Here is a 15,319-nt window from a genome sequence, read left to right as displayed (position 1 = left end):
TGTGGACCGATCTGTAAGCAAACTGGTGGGGGTCGAGGGAGGCGGTAGACAGGCTCTGATGTGCTGAGACACTTTGTGCTAGAAAGGCTTCATGACTACAGACACGAGGGCTATGGTGCTATAGAAAATGAGGCTGTCTATGCCATTTTTTGGGGGGGGTGGGAATAGTGGTGGAAACCTTCCGAAAGGTGGGAATGGTGGCATAAGTCAGAGAGAGGTTGAACAGCCTGGTGAGCATCCCTGCCAGTTGGTCTGGGCAAGCTTTTACCACAGCCTCGGGGATGCCATCAGAGCTGGCTCGTGGGGTTTACCGTTCTCAGTCTGCTCCTGACTGAGGGGGGGTAAAGCACTTCATTTATATTCAGCTGTTCAATATCAATAAATGAATAGAGACCAAATCATTAAGGAATCTCAGAATTAAAGGAACAAGACACATGAATTTACAAATAAAATGTAAATCTATAAAGTTAGTGCATCTTTTAAAATACATTCATTTAATATGAAAATATAAGATTTTGATGTTTGTCAGTAGTTTCACCAATTACATTATTAATACAGATTTTAATTTGAAATTGATGTAATTTTGCTTTTCGATTGCTGTGATGACGTACGTGTCTGTTTTGTCTTATTTTTGTAAATGTTTTATTATTAGAAAGAAAGAAATTGTTACTGATTATCATTATTATAATTTTTCCTTTTTACAAGACATATTATTCAGAAGAGGCATGGCACAAAAAAGTCTGAAAAAGAATTAAATAAAGGTATGATAAATAACTATTCTGTTACAAATAGAATTAAAAACATGGAGACAGATTTTTTAAGTAATGCAGAAGAAGATGAAACAAACCAAGTATATCAGACATCATGTTTAATAATTAAGCTAAAAAATGATTGGTAAGATTGTGGCAATATTTATAACTATTTTAACATTTTGCACAAACTTATTTGCCTTAGAGAATAAATAATTAGAAATTAACCCAGAAATTACTTAGAATTGTAATAATATAGAAGGAACTGGGACAAAATCTATTGATTACCTATATTTTTATTCATGTCAATTTTAAAAGAAGTTAAATCTAATGAAAAGTTTCCATTTTGTAGAGTTTTTAGGTTTGTAATAGAAGTATTTAACAAGCTTTGGTAAATAGCAGAACATATTATATTGGAGACTTGTTCTCACTCGACTGACAGTTGTAAACATGATCCACAAAAATGTGAATATTGAGATATGAAAGATTACTGAGAAAGGATGTAAACATCTGGATAAAGAACAGAAATTGCAATTAATAATTTCTAGACACACACATATGTAGTGTGTGATTGTTTAACTTCTAGGCAATAAAAGTTCTTTAAAATCACATTTTGGGGATATGTTGACAACCTTTTTAAATTCTCTTTTAAATTATATTTACTAGTGATTCTACAAAGGCATTTGTTTAGTAAATTTGAGGAATGATAATACGGTTCACTTTGAAAATGCTTTAAACTCGTGTAATAAGAAGAATGCTACCAAGTAACAACACTTGCTTCTAAACTAGACTTTGTGGATGGCAGTTAAATTGTTTTTAAATTTTTAATTACATTAAAGTCTTCCATTAAAGATTTCCTGATATCCAGTCAATTCTTTATGAGCTGTGTAGAATATAAACCTTGACATGAATAAAATCTGTGATTTTATTTATTTTTCACGACATTTTTATCGGGATGTTTTACAAGAAAATTTCTAAGGTTGTTTATTTAAGTTTACAACCCTGTAATGTGACAACACAAAGTCACTTTATTGCACTATTTGTTATTTATGTATAACGTCAAGATATTTACATTGATTTCAGATTTGTTTTGACAATATTAGACAAAATAAACGTAGTTGTTCTCTCATATTCTTTTACGTACATACCATTCTACTCATTAAGCTATTTGTTCTATATTTGTTGTGTTCAAGCTGATTTTTGACTGTTGTAACAAAAGAATATCCAAACCTTTGGACAAGTTGATCTTATCTTACTTAGAATTGATACTTCTCTGCAAATCACGTAGCAGAATAAACCACTGGTAACCTAAACATTACTGATATAAAATTACATGAAGAAAGCATTGCCACGTTTTAGAGAACTGGATTGTTCCCACAGTCACAATTAAAGCCAAGTTTCATTGAATCAAAATCATTCCTGTGGGTCTAAATTTATAAAATGTGTTTGCTGTTTTAACCTTTACATCATAAAGGTTTATTACTACAAAGGCATTTACAGTTACATCTGTAGTCCAGTCAAAGTGGCTCAAAACTGCTTTCTAGCCAAGGCATGTTGCTGGTGCCAAATAATTACTGCAGCATTAGGTCCAACACTGCCCTCTACTGCCTAACTTCAGCAGTGCCGACAGATCAATAAATACTTTCAACATGCTTAATCTCAGTGATAAAGGGTAGAAACAAATAACCACACAACACTTTGTAAGTTTCTGATTTTCTTTCTTTTTTGTGGAAATATGTTACAGTTATATTACAGGTATTTAAATGCCCAGAGGGAGAACAAAACCCTTTTTGGAGACACCAGAAACTAACGCTAAGAAGAGGACGACGACAAGAACTTAACCGGAAACAAACTGGTGCCCAACACGTAACCTCTACGTTAGGAGACGTCCAATAAATACTGCAAATGTTGTTAACGCATTTTTATTTAAAAGAAAACAAAACAAGACAAGGAAAACAGGTGTGCTCTCCTCCTTTTGAGTCCTTTGTAGTATTTAGCAGCAAGTGTGTAGCTTCCAGAAACCAAAAAAAACTTGTGGAAAAGCAGTGCACAGGGCCTGCAATCAACCAGAGTTTTTATACACAAGTAAGAACAACAACAAAACATAAAAAAAAAAGTGGGATAAGTGCTGAAGTTTTACCATCTTCCTGCTTCAAAACTCACCAAATCATCCAACCTTCCCCAAGCTTCAGGATCTTTAAACATTCAAAAGACGTAATCAAAACTCGGCTGGTGGTTTTAATCATTTTTATTCCTTACGTATAAGAGCTTTTATTTCTGGTGGTTTACAAAATCTACTTTTACCAGTGCGAAAACATTCTGGTTGAATGCAGACATCTCCCCGCTTTACATCGGCTTCCATTGGATTTAAAGTAACTTATAAAATATATCATAAAATGTCTTCTTAAATGGAAACCGATAAGTCCATGTACAAAAGGTTCTCTCTTATATATAAATTACACCAGTCTCTGATGAAGGTGGTGGTGACGATGTCTCCATTCCTGCTAGTAAGGTTCATCTTCAAATAAAACCCTCCCATACACACTCACATGCTCAACGCACACACACACAGACATGGACACACAGACACATACACACACGCTGAGAGCCGTGTGACCGTGGTCAGCACGCCCGACTTAGCTACACAACATGCTCTACATATTACCCATAGTAGAGAAGAAAACAACAACAAAATAAACCCCTCTATACCCACTGAAATGAAATCTCTGCACATACAGTAACGCTACATCTCCTCTTTCTTCTTCTCTTCTCTGTATGCAAGACCACAAGCATGGTGCAGTTTCGGGCGTTTGGATGGAGGGCGCCTCCTCAGCTTCAGCTGGTGACCCTCGCTGCCGCCTGTCACTGTAGCTGCCTTTGTTCTGGCTCCGCCGCTGTACGAACCGATGGGTGACGCCACCCAGCAGGGTGAGGGAGGGGCGGCGGCGGTGGTGGTAGGGGTGGGGGAATGTGTGTGACTACTGACCGCGGAAGGGGAGGGGGGGCCGGACCTCAACAGTCAAACCGCATCTCCAGCGAATCGTCATAGCCCCGGTTGTCGTGCCCCGCCCCAGATAGGAAGGCGGCCGTGACAGGCGCCCCCGTGGCTGTGGTGACGTTAAGGAGGGTGTTGCCCGGGGAGCTGGTGGCTGGGCTGCGCAGGGCCGCTGCGGCGATACTGGTGAGGTTGATGCCCAGCGTGAGCCGGGTCTGCTCCAGAGCTTTCTCTGGCACGGCGAAGGCCTCCAGCTTCTTCTCGCCATTGGCCATGTACGAGTTCTGGCAGCCGCGGCAGATGCAGTCCAGGCAAGCCTGAGAACACCGAATGGGATCAATAACATTTAACAAAGAACAACATAATAGATGATGTTTGGGTTATAGCTGCGCGTTTTATTGGTCTTCTGGTTCACTTCGACATTATGTTTTTGTTTCTTAACGAACTTTGGAAACCACCTTTAAAGTTTCAAATATAAATAAAGGTATTATTAAAAAGTAAATATTAAGTTTAATTTGCCTTCTAACAGTTTTCAAGACATCTCATCACTTCTACACACTTCAAAATGATTGCCTGTTGTGTAATCTGCATATAAAAGATGGATGTAGCCACTGTGATGTCATCCGTGGATGGGTGAAGTCCAGTAATGAAGCCTCAAGTTAAGCGTTTGTGGCATAATGATCAGCTGGTGACATTCGAGTACATGCCTATTGACCATAAGCCTACTTTCTGATTGTAACAATGATCATAATTTACAATACGGACTTAATGTTTTATTCAATATGACCATAAACTAGTGACCGAGCCCATAAAGTCATCAAGAAAGTGTTTACTGAAGGCACAGAAAAGGGGAACTGAGGGCTGGAGTCACTCCCTCTTGTCCATTAAGAAAAAAGTGCAGTTTTCAGTGGCTATGTCCACCTTACAGTTGAGAGCAGCTATTACCACTCAACACACAACTTACAGAAAACCAAAAGCCGTCCATTGCTTTGATTTGAATTTACAGTTTAATATGATTATTTTCATACAGAGATGCCAGTTTCTTACTTCAATACAATGCAATTAGTTTCAATTTGATGTGATAACAAACAGAAGCGATTTTATTAGTGTATGGATGGTGTGTGGAGCATTCTCACCTTGCGGTTTGAGTAACAGGGGCAGCGTTGCCCCCTACAGGTCAACACTGAGGGGTTCTGGGTAGCCCGGCCGCACTTGCAGCCCTTCTTCTCCACAGGCTTCTTGTACAGTGGCTTCGAGGGGCTGGGTGGGTGTGTGAGGGGGTGAGCGTGAGGGTGAGGGGGTACTCTGTCACGGGGCTGCGTGCGGGGTTTGGGGGCCCCTTGCCTGGCCTTGGTGTACGACTTCTTGGCGGCACCGTGGTGCTCCACAGTCTTTTTCAGAGCCTTGTTGGGGACAAGTACAGTCTTACCCACCTTTGGGGTGCTGCCATTAGGTACCGGGGCTAGGTGGGGGTGAGGCGTTGCTGCAGGGAACTTAGGTTCCTGTTTGGTGGTGGCACCAGGGTTGGGGTGGTGGGGGGAACTGTTGGCACCAATGGGGGGCCCTCGTAGGAGGCTGGAAATAGGGAGGGGCTGCACCTTCTCGCTGTCGCTTTCTGAGCGGGAGCGTTTGCGGTGGCAGCGAAGCGGTATACGGGGGGTGACTGCAGAGGGCTGAGGAGGGGGCTGCAGTGAGGGCTGCGGGTGTGGTTGGAGGCCACGGGAGCTGTTCTCTGAAGGGAGGGAGGCAATGAGGCGGGATGAGTCTTGGCCTGATGGGCAGTGAGGCCCGTTTCGGCTAGACTGAAGTACAGAGGGGTGGCAGCCTGGCTGAGAGTTGGGCTCAGGTGAAGGGTCAAGGTCAGACTCCGTCTCTAAAGTTCTGAGCACCTCCTCTACACTCAACAGTAGTGGCCCCCCGCCGTGTTTCAGGTCGTCCCCGAAAGCGCCGATGTCACAAAGTCCCGTCTCTGAAGTGCCTGTAACACTCATGCACACTGGGATCTCCTCTGAGAAGCTCTCCTGCTTCGTGGTGATGGGGTGCAGTCTGTCTGAGCTGACCAGGCCGTTACAGTCATGCAGTCCGTTAAAGCCCACGGGGCTCGGTTCTTCCACCTTGAGCTCCTTTGTTGCTGGACCGCCATCGGGCTGACCCACCTCAGAGGTCGACACCGTCTGTGACAAACGAACAGAGTCTGAGACATCCTCCGCTTCTGGCTCACTCTCCGCCAATGTCAGGCCCTCATTGAGGATAGCCTGCAGGTCAGGTGAGTCACTGGCAGCGCTGGCTATGTGTGGTGCAAGTGGCGACTGTGTGATGTAGAGACAGAGCTTCCTGTAACAGTGGACGAGCAAAGAGAGCTGCCGGTTTTCCTCGAAGCGGGAATAGTCCTTGCACCAGCTGCAGGACGGCTTCAGCTGCATTCTCTGACCCTTACAGCCTCGACAGACGTAATGCTGACATGACGAGTTGGTGGGAGCGATGGGGTCCTGCAGCAGGTTGCCTGAGCATGAGAGGACAGGGAGAAAAGGTAAAAAAAAACATGAATGAAATTGCAGATATCACAGGAACAGGCAGAACAGCCCACATAGATGATTAAGTGGCCATTGCAGGATCCAGAAAAGACAGCATGAATTTTTATTTCTGGTGTAAAATAAGCCTTTGGGGTGTGAATGGGCGAGTAATGATGTCCATGGGGGGGTGTCACTCCACCTCTCAGCTTTGGACACTGGTGGGGCACTAGAAGAAGATGACTGATGGGTTCTCTTCCTTTTATACCGCTGTGCAAACACTAAAAAAACGAATACACTAAATTTGCTAATAGATTTCAAGCAAATTTATGCCTATTTGCACACTTCTGCAAATAACAATAAATACAATAATCAGTATTTATCATAACAAGTTCAAAGTGAGGTTGCCGTTTTTGTGTGTGTTTTTTTTTTTTAAATAAATGACACAGCATGTGTTCTGCATATATTTAAGGTAATGAGTCTGCATTACCCTAGTTAATGTTTACGGTCCTTTGATAAAGGTTAAAAGTGTATATTTTCCTTTGGGGATAGCAAAAATGTTTTATATGCATGTAAAATCATAAACATAGCAACACGCCTGGTAATAAAATCCTTAACAAGCCAGCAATCATCATTAACATGAGATAAATTATGGCTTTATTTACAGACGATTGGTTCCTTTTTGCCACAGCTTCCTAAACTGACATGTATTTGTAAACCTGAGCTGTGCTTGGAGGTTTTCCAGAGTGAAAGACAGCCTCTCTTTCAGGGGAGCTTCCTGCTAGAGAGTGCAGCTGCAAAAAGAGGGGGAAGGGATGAAGTTCCATTCACAAGAAACAAGCAGGCCTACACATACGGCTCTGCCTGTTTGACAAATCAAGCATAACTCTATATTTAAATGTCATAAAGACTATTATAGCCATCCATCACAGAGGACATGGAAGTTTCTCAGTCTTCTTGCAATCACAGCACCATAAATATCACCTTTACGTAAATAAATGCATAAATAATTCATCAAACCATCCATTTACTGAGAACCTGCAAAAACAGCAGCCACAGCTTCCTCTCTATATTGGAAATGGTATATACACTCACTCTGGCCGAAGGGAAATGCAATGCATTTTGTATTGGCGGTGAAAACCCTGTATTAAATATACATTAAAAGGTTGACTTTAATATCCAGCCGAAGAAATGCTCCCTATACTTTTATTAAAGTTCGTTTTAGTTCAGTGAAGTAAACACTGTAAGGAGCAGTCTCCTTAAACGACTCCCTTTGCTTTCCTTTCCTAGATGGAGTTGAACATTTCTGTATCTGAGGAGGAGGAGGGTGAGAAAGCAGATTAGGTGCTCAGCATCCAGCATGTGAAGGGGCTGTTATTCAACAGGATGAACCAGAGAAACGCCCAGATGCTGCCAAACAGCACCCAGAAGGGGGTGTGTCAGGATGGGTGTAGCTGTGACTTAAGATGCGTTCATGACACCTCGGAATTTACCATATAAACAACCTTTTGGAGAATACAGCAGCAATTTTTTTTTACAAATTTAAAACAGAACCTGTTAGTTATAACAATAACTAAATGCATAAACAAAAACAAATTATTTAGTCAGTATTGAGATCACACTCATTCAAAGTTAAAAAGGGGGGAGGTGTCTTTAATTCAAAGGATTTCCTTTAAATGTAAGCAACAGCAAATAAATAGCTAAATGTGAACTAAAATATATCTATAAAATGTTCTTAATGTGTTCATATGGAAAGAAGCATTTAATTTTAACTTAATTTTTTAAGCACTCGCTCTGGGGAGGGGGATTCTGGATTTACTAAACTTACTTAAAAATAAAAACATGTTTGTCTTTTAAGTTAAGCAGATTTCCTAAAACTACGACCCAGCAAAAAAAATCCAAACAGTAGTTGCCAAATACGTCAGACATAATACTGGCTATAGTTTGATTACCTGGTTTTCATGATCCACAGGAGCCAAAATCGTAAATGCAATTAAATGTGGTTCATTGCCCAGCTCTAAATTTAAGTAAAGTACAAGCACTTCAAGACATATTCAAGTACAACACTTCATATGCGCGACAGCTCAGTTTCCACCATGCTGCTGATTTCTTTTGTAATGTACTCAGACATTTCCGTCAGTGCTTGAACGCAGCACCATTTAAAGGCTCACTCCCACTGTTAAGACAGCTGACAACGTTACCTATAAAACATCCTCTCAATAATAAACACACGCATATACACTGGCTTGCTGTTAAATTAAACTATAATATAAACTCACACTTACCGCAGACCAAGCAGGAGAGGGACTGGCGGAAAAACGGCAGGAGCTTGCAGAGCTCCGCAAGAGCCCGGGGGTCTCGGGGGTCGCACTGCAGCACCGACCGGCTCGCAGACACGAAGAGAGAGGTCGCATTCACCGGGTTCATCTCAGCTGTCTGGGCCCGGCGCTCCAGATGTATTAATACGTTAATAAAAACACACCAAAGTCACACAAGAGGATAAACAAACTACCCGCAGCTCCCGCTTCCCGTGAGATAAAATTACTGTTTTTATCAAGGGAGTCCGGTGGGGGCTTTGAAGGGGGCATATAGGTGGATGTCACGGCTTCAGTTCCCGGTTGCTAGATAAATCCCACATGAAGAGTGAAGATCCAGGTTTAGTCATCCCCGGTCACATCCAATCCATCTTCAATGCGCTGTCTTAGCTTTGAAATCACCGCAGCCTCCGATCGGAGATTTGTTTGCATTAAAATGCAGCTTCATGCGCACCGTTTCGGTTCGTTTCCTTCCCATACGTAATTTAAATTAAGACAAAGCATCGTGAGGCACTCCTTCCGTCGCCAGTGGCCTTTTTAACGCTTCTCACAGACACAGCTGGCTAGCTAACTAGCTAGCAGCTCCGAGATTCAAACAGGCTACTCTGTGACAAAGTGGCCCGGTTTGCAATCGTACTCCCATGATATCCCCATAGTCCACATGCATGCCTGTCCCGAGTTGAGCTGGTGTCACACAGAGCATCAATTACCCCACACCGGGGCGTCAGCGGCTCCTATTTCCTCACTCGGTGCAGCCCCAGCAGGCTCGTTATGGTTGTGTTATTGTTCGCAGAGATTCACGGCGGCTCGAAAACAAAACAGGCCGCCTCGGCTTCAAAAGCTCCTCCTCGGAGAGAAACGCCGACACCCGCTCCTAGACAGGGGAGCTAGCGTGCGGACGAGCAGATGGTGGCGTCCGAAACAAAAATAATATCGAAGCCGCCGCGGTTCTATCCGTGTGGAGCCGAGCAAGCCAGCGGAAGCACCGGGCTCTGGTGACAGTGCTAGCCGTCAGAGCTGCGCCGGGAAGCCGGCTAAAAAAGCAAGGCCGCTCCCCTCTTCGCGAGATTATCGGGAGTCTTTCGTTCTCGTTTCCCTCCTTGGTGGGAATGTGGTGGGAAAAGGGGAGTTTATCAATCCTTCTGGAGCTTTCTTTAGACCTCCCGAATATCAAAGGAGAGAAAAATGATTAATTTCCCTGTTTGTGTACCTTGCTATCGTTAGCCACTGAGTAGTCCTCACACATCCCATCGCGTTTCCTACACATAAACAAGGGGGCGCTGTTTCTCACATCTCGCGAGAACTCGGATAAGGCGGTTCAATTAAAAAAAAGGAAGAGCGGTAGATCTAACATATTGAGATGATTTATTTCACTTTTTAAACATAATAAACGAAAATTAACCTTCCAGATAGATAGATATTTTATTTTTCAAAGACCACCTTGTTGAAAAAAGCATAACTTATTCTTGGTTTTGATTTAGGAATAGTGACTGATATTTCTGATATTCACATGACGTTTTCATTTCTTCTTTATATCTAAGAAGGCAGTAAGAAAGTCATTAGATTACATTCATTTTTTCTAAACATGACGATGGCAGTGAAAGTGCCCACTTTAAGACTTCACAACTAGACTTAAAATCCAGTGGGCAGCTTTCATCTTCTGTACTCTTTTTGGTACAGTTGGTATGCTGGTATAATGTATGTCACATGTGGAAAAAATGTGCCATTAAAAGACAAAAATCTGAAAGACTATCCTTCCATTGTAAGTGTAAGGCACAGTTTCACTACTGCTGTTAGTGCAGTGACTTCCTATTGAGAAATACTATTACACTTAGTTACATTCAACTGATGACTTCTTCAGTTTCACACTGGGGTCAAACTCTAAATGGACTGGTGACCTGCCCAACGTCTATGCCCTATTATAACTGGGTAGGCTAGTTTAAAAGATGAATAGATTATATTTTTCTACACACACACACAAAAGGAATTTAGCCTAAAATGACTATTTCTATATTATTTTTTAAAATGACATACTATGCTCATTTGAAGCTCCATATTAAATTCTCTATATCTATATCATTGCAATTTATTGCAATTTTGACTTTTAATTTTACTTTGGTATCCACAGTGTTAACTACGTCACACTTTATTCCTTTGTATTTCCGTGCGTGGTGAGAACTCGGTGCAGTTCAGAGATAAAACCACGGTGTGGTGGTGTTTGAGAACCAGAAGGTTGACCAAAGAAGGGGGAACACGGAAAGAGAGGATATAAATACATACTCACGGAAAAGTCAAACTAGTCTTAAAAAATGGCAGCCTGTCTGATTGAAACAAGCTGATATCTATCAATGAACTATCCCAGAAATTACCTTCTGTTTCCTCTCTCTTTTTTTTTTCTTTGTCTGCAAGGCTGCTGACCACCAGGGACTTTCCGTTTTGTCTTGTTGAGTTATGCGGAAGATGCATTTTCAACAGCATGCTACCTTACCATCCAGTCACAGCACAAACAGTTGGTCAGCTTTGATAACTGATGAAATTAAAAATTTTAATTATCAAATAAGTGTTCAGCTTTTTAAATGTAATCACTTTCTGCTCTTTTTCGTTAAGCCTAATAGTGAGCTAAAAACTTTCATTCATTTGACAGCTGGTTAGACAAAACAAAACATTTGAAATCTTAAATAATTAATAATTGGATAATTAATCATGTAATAAAAAAGAATCAACGAATCAGTGATGAAAACCATTGCTGTAGCCCGTCTGTAAGTTTCAAAGTTCTAGTATTCCCATTTTAAACTGACAAAAAGTGTGAATTTCCGTTTCACTAAGAAGGCCAAACTTAGCATATAGTTTACTGACATGCTCTGACACACTTTTATGAATAGATCTAAACACAAAGCTGCCAACCAGCCATCAAACGCCTTTATTTTCCTTTATAAGGTCAGCCAGCATAAGACATTCTGCTCATAGATGTATATTGCCTTTGACTACACTTGACAGTGTTGACTGTGAATATGGCTGCTCAGAATCCATGACATCTAGGCCTCAGTAGGGCCTCAGAACACAGCTAGAGCCAGGGTAGACCCAGATGTGTCTGTTTTTTGTTGTTTTTTAATTTGTAAGTCTTGATTTTGACATAGTTAGTGAAGTTTACTCTGTGCAGTAGAACAACACGTCGTAGTTGCACATAAAAGATTTCAAAGCCACAATACCTGAAGCTTTTTCAGTCAAAGTCTCATCTTATAGAAACCTTTTAGTTTGTACATACACGGGGTAAAAGGTAAAAGCAGTGTATTGCATAGTGCTTTTCTGCTCAGTCTGAGCACTCAGAGCATGTTATTTACTACACTTTTTGAATTTGTTCAACTTGTGTGGGTTTTATTGAGCAATATAAAGTTCAATAAAAGGTGAAGTTTTAACAGCTGTTCAATGACTTTGCCTGGCTACACAATACATACTCGAACTGCTGTTCCTGCAGTTTCTCAGGCAGAAACCTGTTAAATGTTCCCAGCTCATTCTAAAAGACAAAAGGCGACTGAGCGTTTGCTGTTAGTGCTCCTCGGTTGTGGAATGACCTCATCGGTGTCTTCTTTTTTAGTCACTGCTAAAGACTTGTTTATGTCATAAGGATTTTTTGAAAATCTATTTTTTATTTTTGACATTGTTAGGGAAAATATTCTAAAACACTTCTTCAGTAAGGACTCAGAGAAGAGAAAGACACAGAATTCTTGCTAGCAAGGGCAGCCCCCTACTGAGAGACTCGCACTAAGAAACTGCCCCGGTCTTTATTTATACTTCTGTGTGTGTGTGTGTGTGTGTGTGTGTGTGTGTGTCCTGCTGATCAAAGGGTCATGAAAGCACAAAAGGTACATCCTTGGTCAGGAAGAGGGTAATCTCCCCCTCACCCTAGATGGTTCACCCTAGATAACACAGTGAAGAAGTCCAGCAGTTCATCTAGACAAAAAGGCACTTAGACTAAAACAGACATAGCTATGTTAAAACAATAAAACAAGGTACGAACTCTCATGCTCCCAGGACGTGGGGGTGCATTCCTGGAGTGCACACCAAGCCTGCAGCCTGTTAGAGATCACACACAATTGATTATATGCCTCTAAGTATACATGGTTGAATATTTCCTAATACAAATAACTACAAGCAGTATTCTACCGTATGCAAACTTATATCACTAAAAGATTATACTGACTACTAAATACAATTTTCCATTGACAGACATTCTCAACCAAAGTCCATCTTATTCTTTTAATGTACTGTTTTAAAATGTAGTTAAGTTATTAATCACAGTGGAGTCAAAGCGTGGTTTTGTTCTTTGTCTTATTTTGACCTTACACCTGTGTCTTGCGTGTCCTATCTTTACCCGTATGTAAACTGTTCTAGTTTGTTCTTTTGTTCTCCGTTTCTGGGAAGCACTTTGTACTGCTGTTTCTTTTAATTGTTATATAAATACATTTTGCTATTAGTGTTCAGAAGTGCAAATATATACAAAAGCCTGCTGATAAAGACCATGAGATGTGGAAAAAGCGTGAAAATTAAAGCTATAACTGACACAAGTATAGTTTGAATGTTTCTGATATACACGTGCATTCCATGTGCAAGAGTAATTCCTCTTTTAAGGTTAAACAGTGTCTCATGGAACCATGACTGTTTCCTTTTTTCGTTTATTATGGCAACCGTGGGTGCTACAAATAGCTGGTTAGTCAGTCTCTGAGGGCTATTCTTAGCACGTCTCTGATCATGCCCATGAGTTTGGGTGATTCCCCTGCTGTTTCTCACATGTGGCACCAAGAATAGTTTGTCTATGCTGAAATAATTAATCGAGCATTCATTAAGATAATTTGTGTTGTATTGTTGTATTATTTAAGTCTTTCTGTTTTAACATCACAAACCTGTGCAGCAGCTTTTATGAGTCCACATTCTATGTCTACTTGTACAGTTCATAATATCAGCACATGCCTTACAGTGACCACTTGCATCTACTCAGTTTCAGTTCCTTCAGCTTCAAGTGGAGGATCGTCACTGGTGACTGGGCTGTAACCACAGACTCGGCTGTGGTTACGGCCAAGAGACCGAACAGCAGTCTTCAGAGGAAGAGCCCTCAGTTGTAATGTCAGTTTTATGAATGAGTTCAAAACGACCAATAAAAACTGACACTGAAAGAAAGAACTATAATGTGGTGGCTGTCAGTTGAAAGCAAAAGAGGTAACAGAGCTCCGATTACAGACAGCAAAGCATCAAAAGGCCATAATGAATGAAGCTGTTATTAAAGGTTGAGCGATTTTGCTTTATATTGGTGGACTTTGTTGAGAAATAGTTATATTTTCCAGAGCTTATTTAGTGCTATAGCTTGCTGTATGCATTTTAATAACAGGTCAATTTAGGAGAAGGCCAGCTGTGAGAGAGAACTAGGTCAGAGGGTGACAGGTTGTTGAACTTATCTTCTCTTCTCATTGCACATTTTTCATCAGTCTGCCTGTGATTTTTCAGCTACTTACCTATGTCACCTATGTCTGCTGTGCAGGTTTCATCTCCTCCCTTCATTATTACCTGCTCTACTCTACTGTGTTTCACCTACTTAATCTGTGAATTAACTCACCAAATTGTCTATAAATTTCATAGCAGTCTAGCATTCCTCTTGTGACAGTCATCTCACAAATTTGACACAGATCAGTTTCCTGGTTTTTGCATCTTCCCGCTGTTTGTGTGATTGGGTTGTCTTTCCGTTACTTCTAATTTGAGGTGTTATCATAAGATTTGACCTTTTATTACAGTGCTTTCCATAAAATAGCTCTATGGGCTAATTACCGCTGCCCCAAGATGATTTTTGGTAGTATTTGCATGTGTGCGTGACGTTCTGTCTGTAAACACAATCGTGTGAAAAGTTGTAAAGGAATTCTTTGTAGGTGTTTAGAGTGGGGTCATGTTAACAAGCCGTTCTAATCTGTCTGGGCCTTTAAGGACAGCTCACTGTTTTATTGGCCGAAAATTGACAAAATGCCTTATAACTTAGAAACTACGATTCTTACAAGTGTGGCGGTACTTATAGAAAGTACCATATAAAGATCATATCCAATCTGACCTCTGACCTTTCCTTCAAGGTCATTAGATTCATCTGAATGTTAAAGTGATAATTATACTATATAGAGCTATTTAAAATTATGTTCCTCCTATAAGCATATAAGAAGGTCAAAGGTCATGGGGATTCTAAAAATCACGCTACCCTGGATGTCTGGATCTCTTTGTCAAGTTCAAATGAGGCCAAACTTTTATAAAATGTCTTTCTCCATCTCTAAATACATATATATGTGTGTGTGTGTATATATATATATATATATATATATATATATATATATATATATATATATATATATATATATATATATATATATATATATATATGCCAGTTACTTCTGGAACTTTTGACTTTAGTCCATTCAAAACTCTTTTGAGCTTTTTTGTTTACAGATGAAATGACTCATGTTTGCAGATGCAAACAAGAAAAAGAAAGCATGTCCAATTTGCGCCAAGTTTATGTACGTACATTACGCATATAATGGCAATTGTCTGTATATCTTTTGACTTTTTCAGCCAAAAACATTTGGCTCTAAACTGGAATGTTTAATGAAGTTGTGCAAACTGTATAAAAACTACAAACTAAATGGAAAGAACAGATACTCTCAGAGAGACATATATTCATCTGCATCTATACTTTCCTGGAGGATTTTATTAAAAGTTTAA

At 40.6% G+C, this 15,319-nt stretch overlaps 1 protein-coding gene across 1 annotated transcript; it reads right to left on the bottom strand.

The window, feature by feature from the left end:
* Nucleotides 1-2,552: 2,552 nt before the first annotated feature.
* msl2b (MSL complex subunit 2b) lies at nucleotides 2,553-9,846 on the bottom strand. Its single transcript, XM_085467916.1, has 3 exons — nucleotides 8,540-9,846; nucleotides 4,881-6,247; nucleotides 2,553-4,061 (listed from the first exon to the last, which is right to left on the bottom strand). Exons 1-3 carry the CDS (start codon nucleotides 8,679-8,681, stop codon nucleotides 3,762-3,764), a joined length of 1,809 nt encoding a protein of 602 aa, XP_085324042.1. The 5' UTR covers nucleotides 8,682-9,846; the 3' UTR covers nucleotides 2,553-3,761.
* Nucleotides 9,847-15,319: the final 5,473 nt, after the last annotated feature.

This window comes from Copadichromis virginalis, linkage group LG9 (assembly GCF_057382275.1).
Source record: "Copadichromis virginalis isolate Kocher_CV1m ecotype Utaka linkage group LG9, C_Virginalis_male_GT1.1, whole genome shotgun sequence".
Classification (NCBI taxonomy): Eukaryota; Metazoa; Chordata; class Actinopteri; order Cichliformes; family Cichlidae; genus Copadichromis; species Copadichromis virginalis.
Note: the sequence above shows the minus strand (reverse complement) of the source record. Positions and strands in the feature narration are given on the sequence as shown.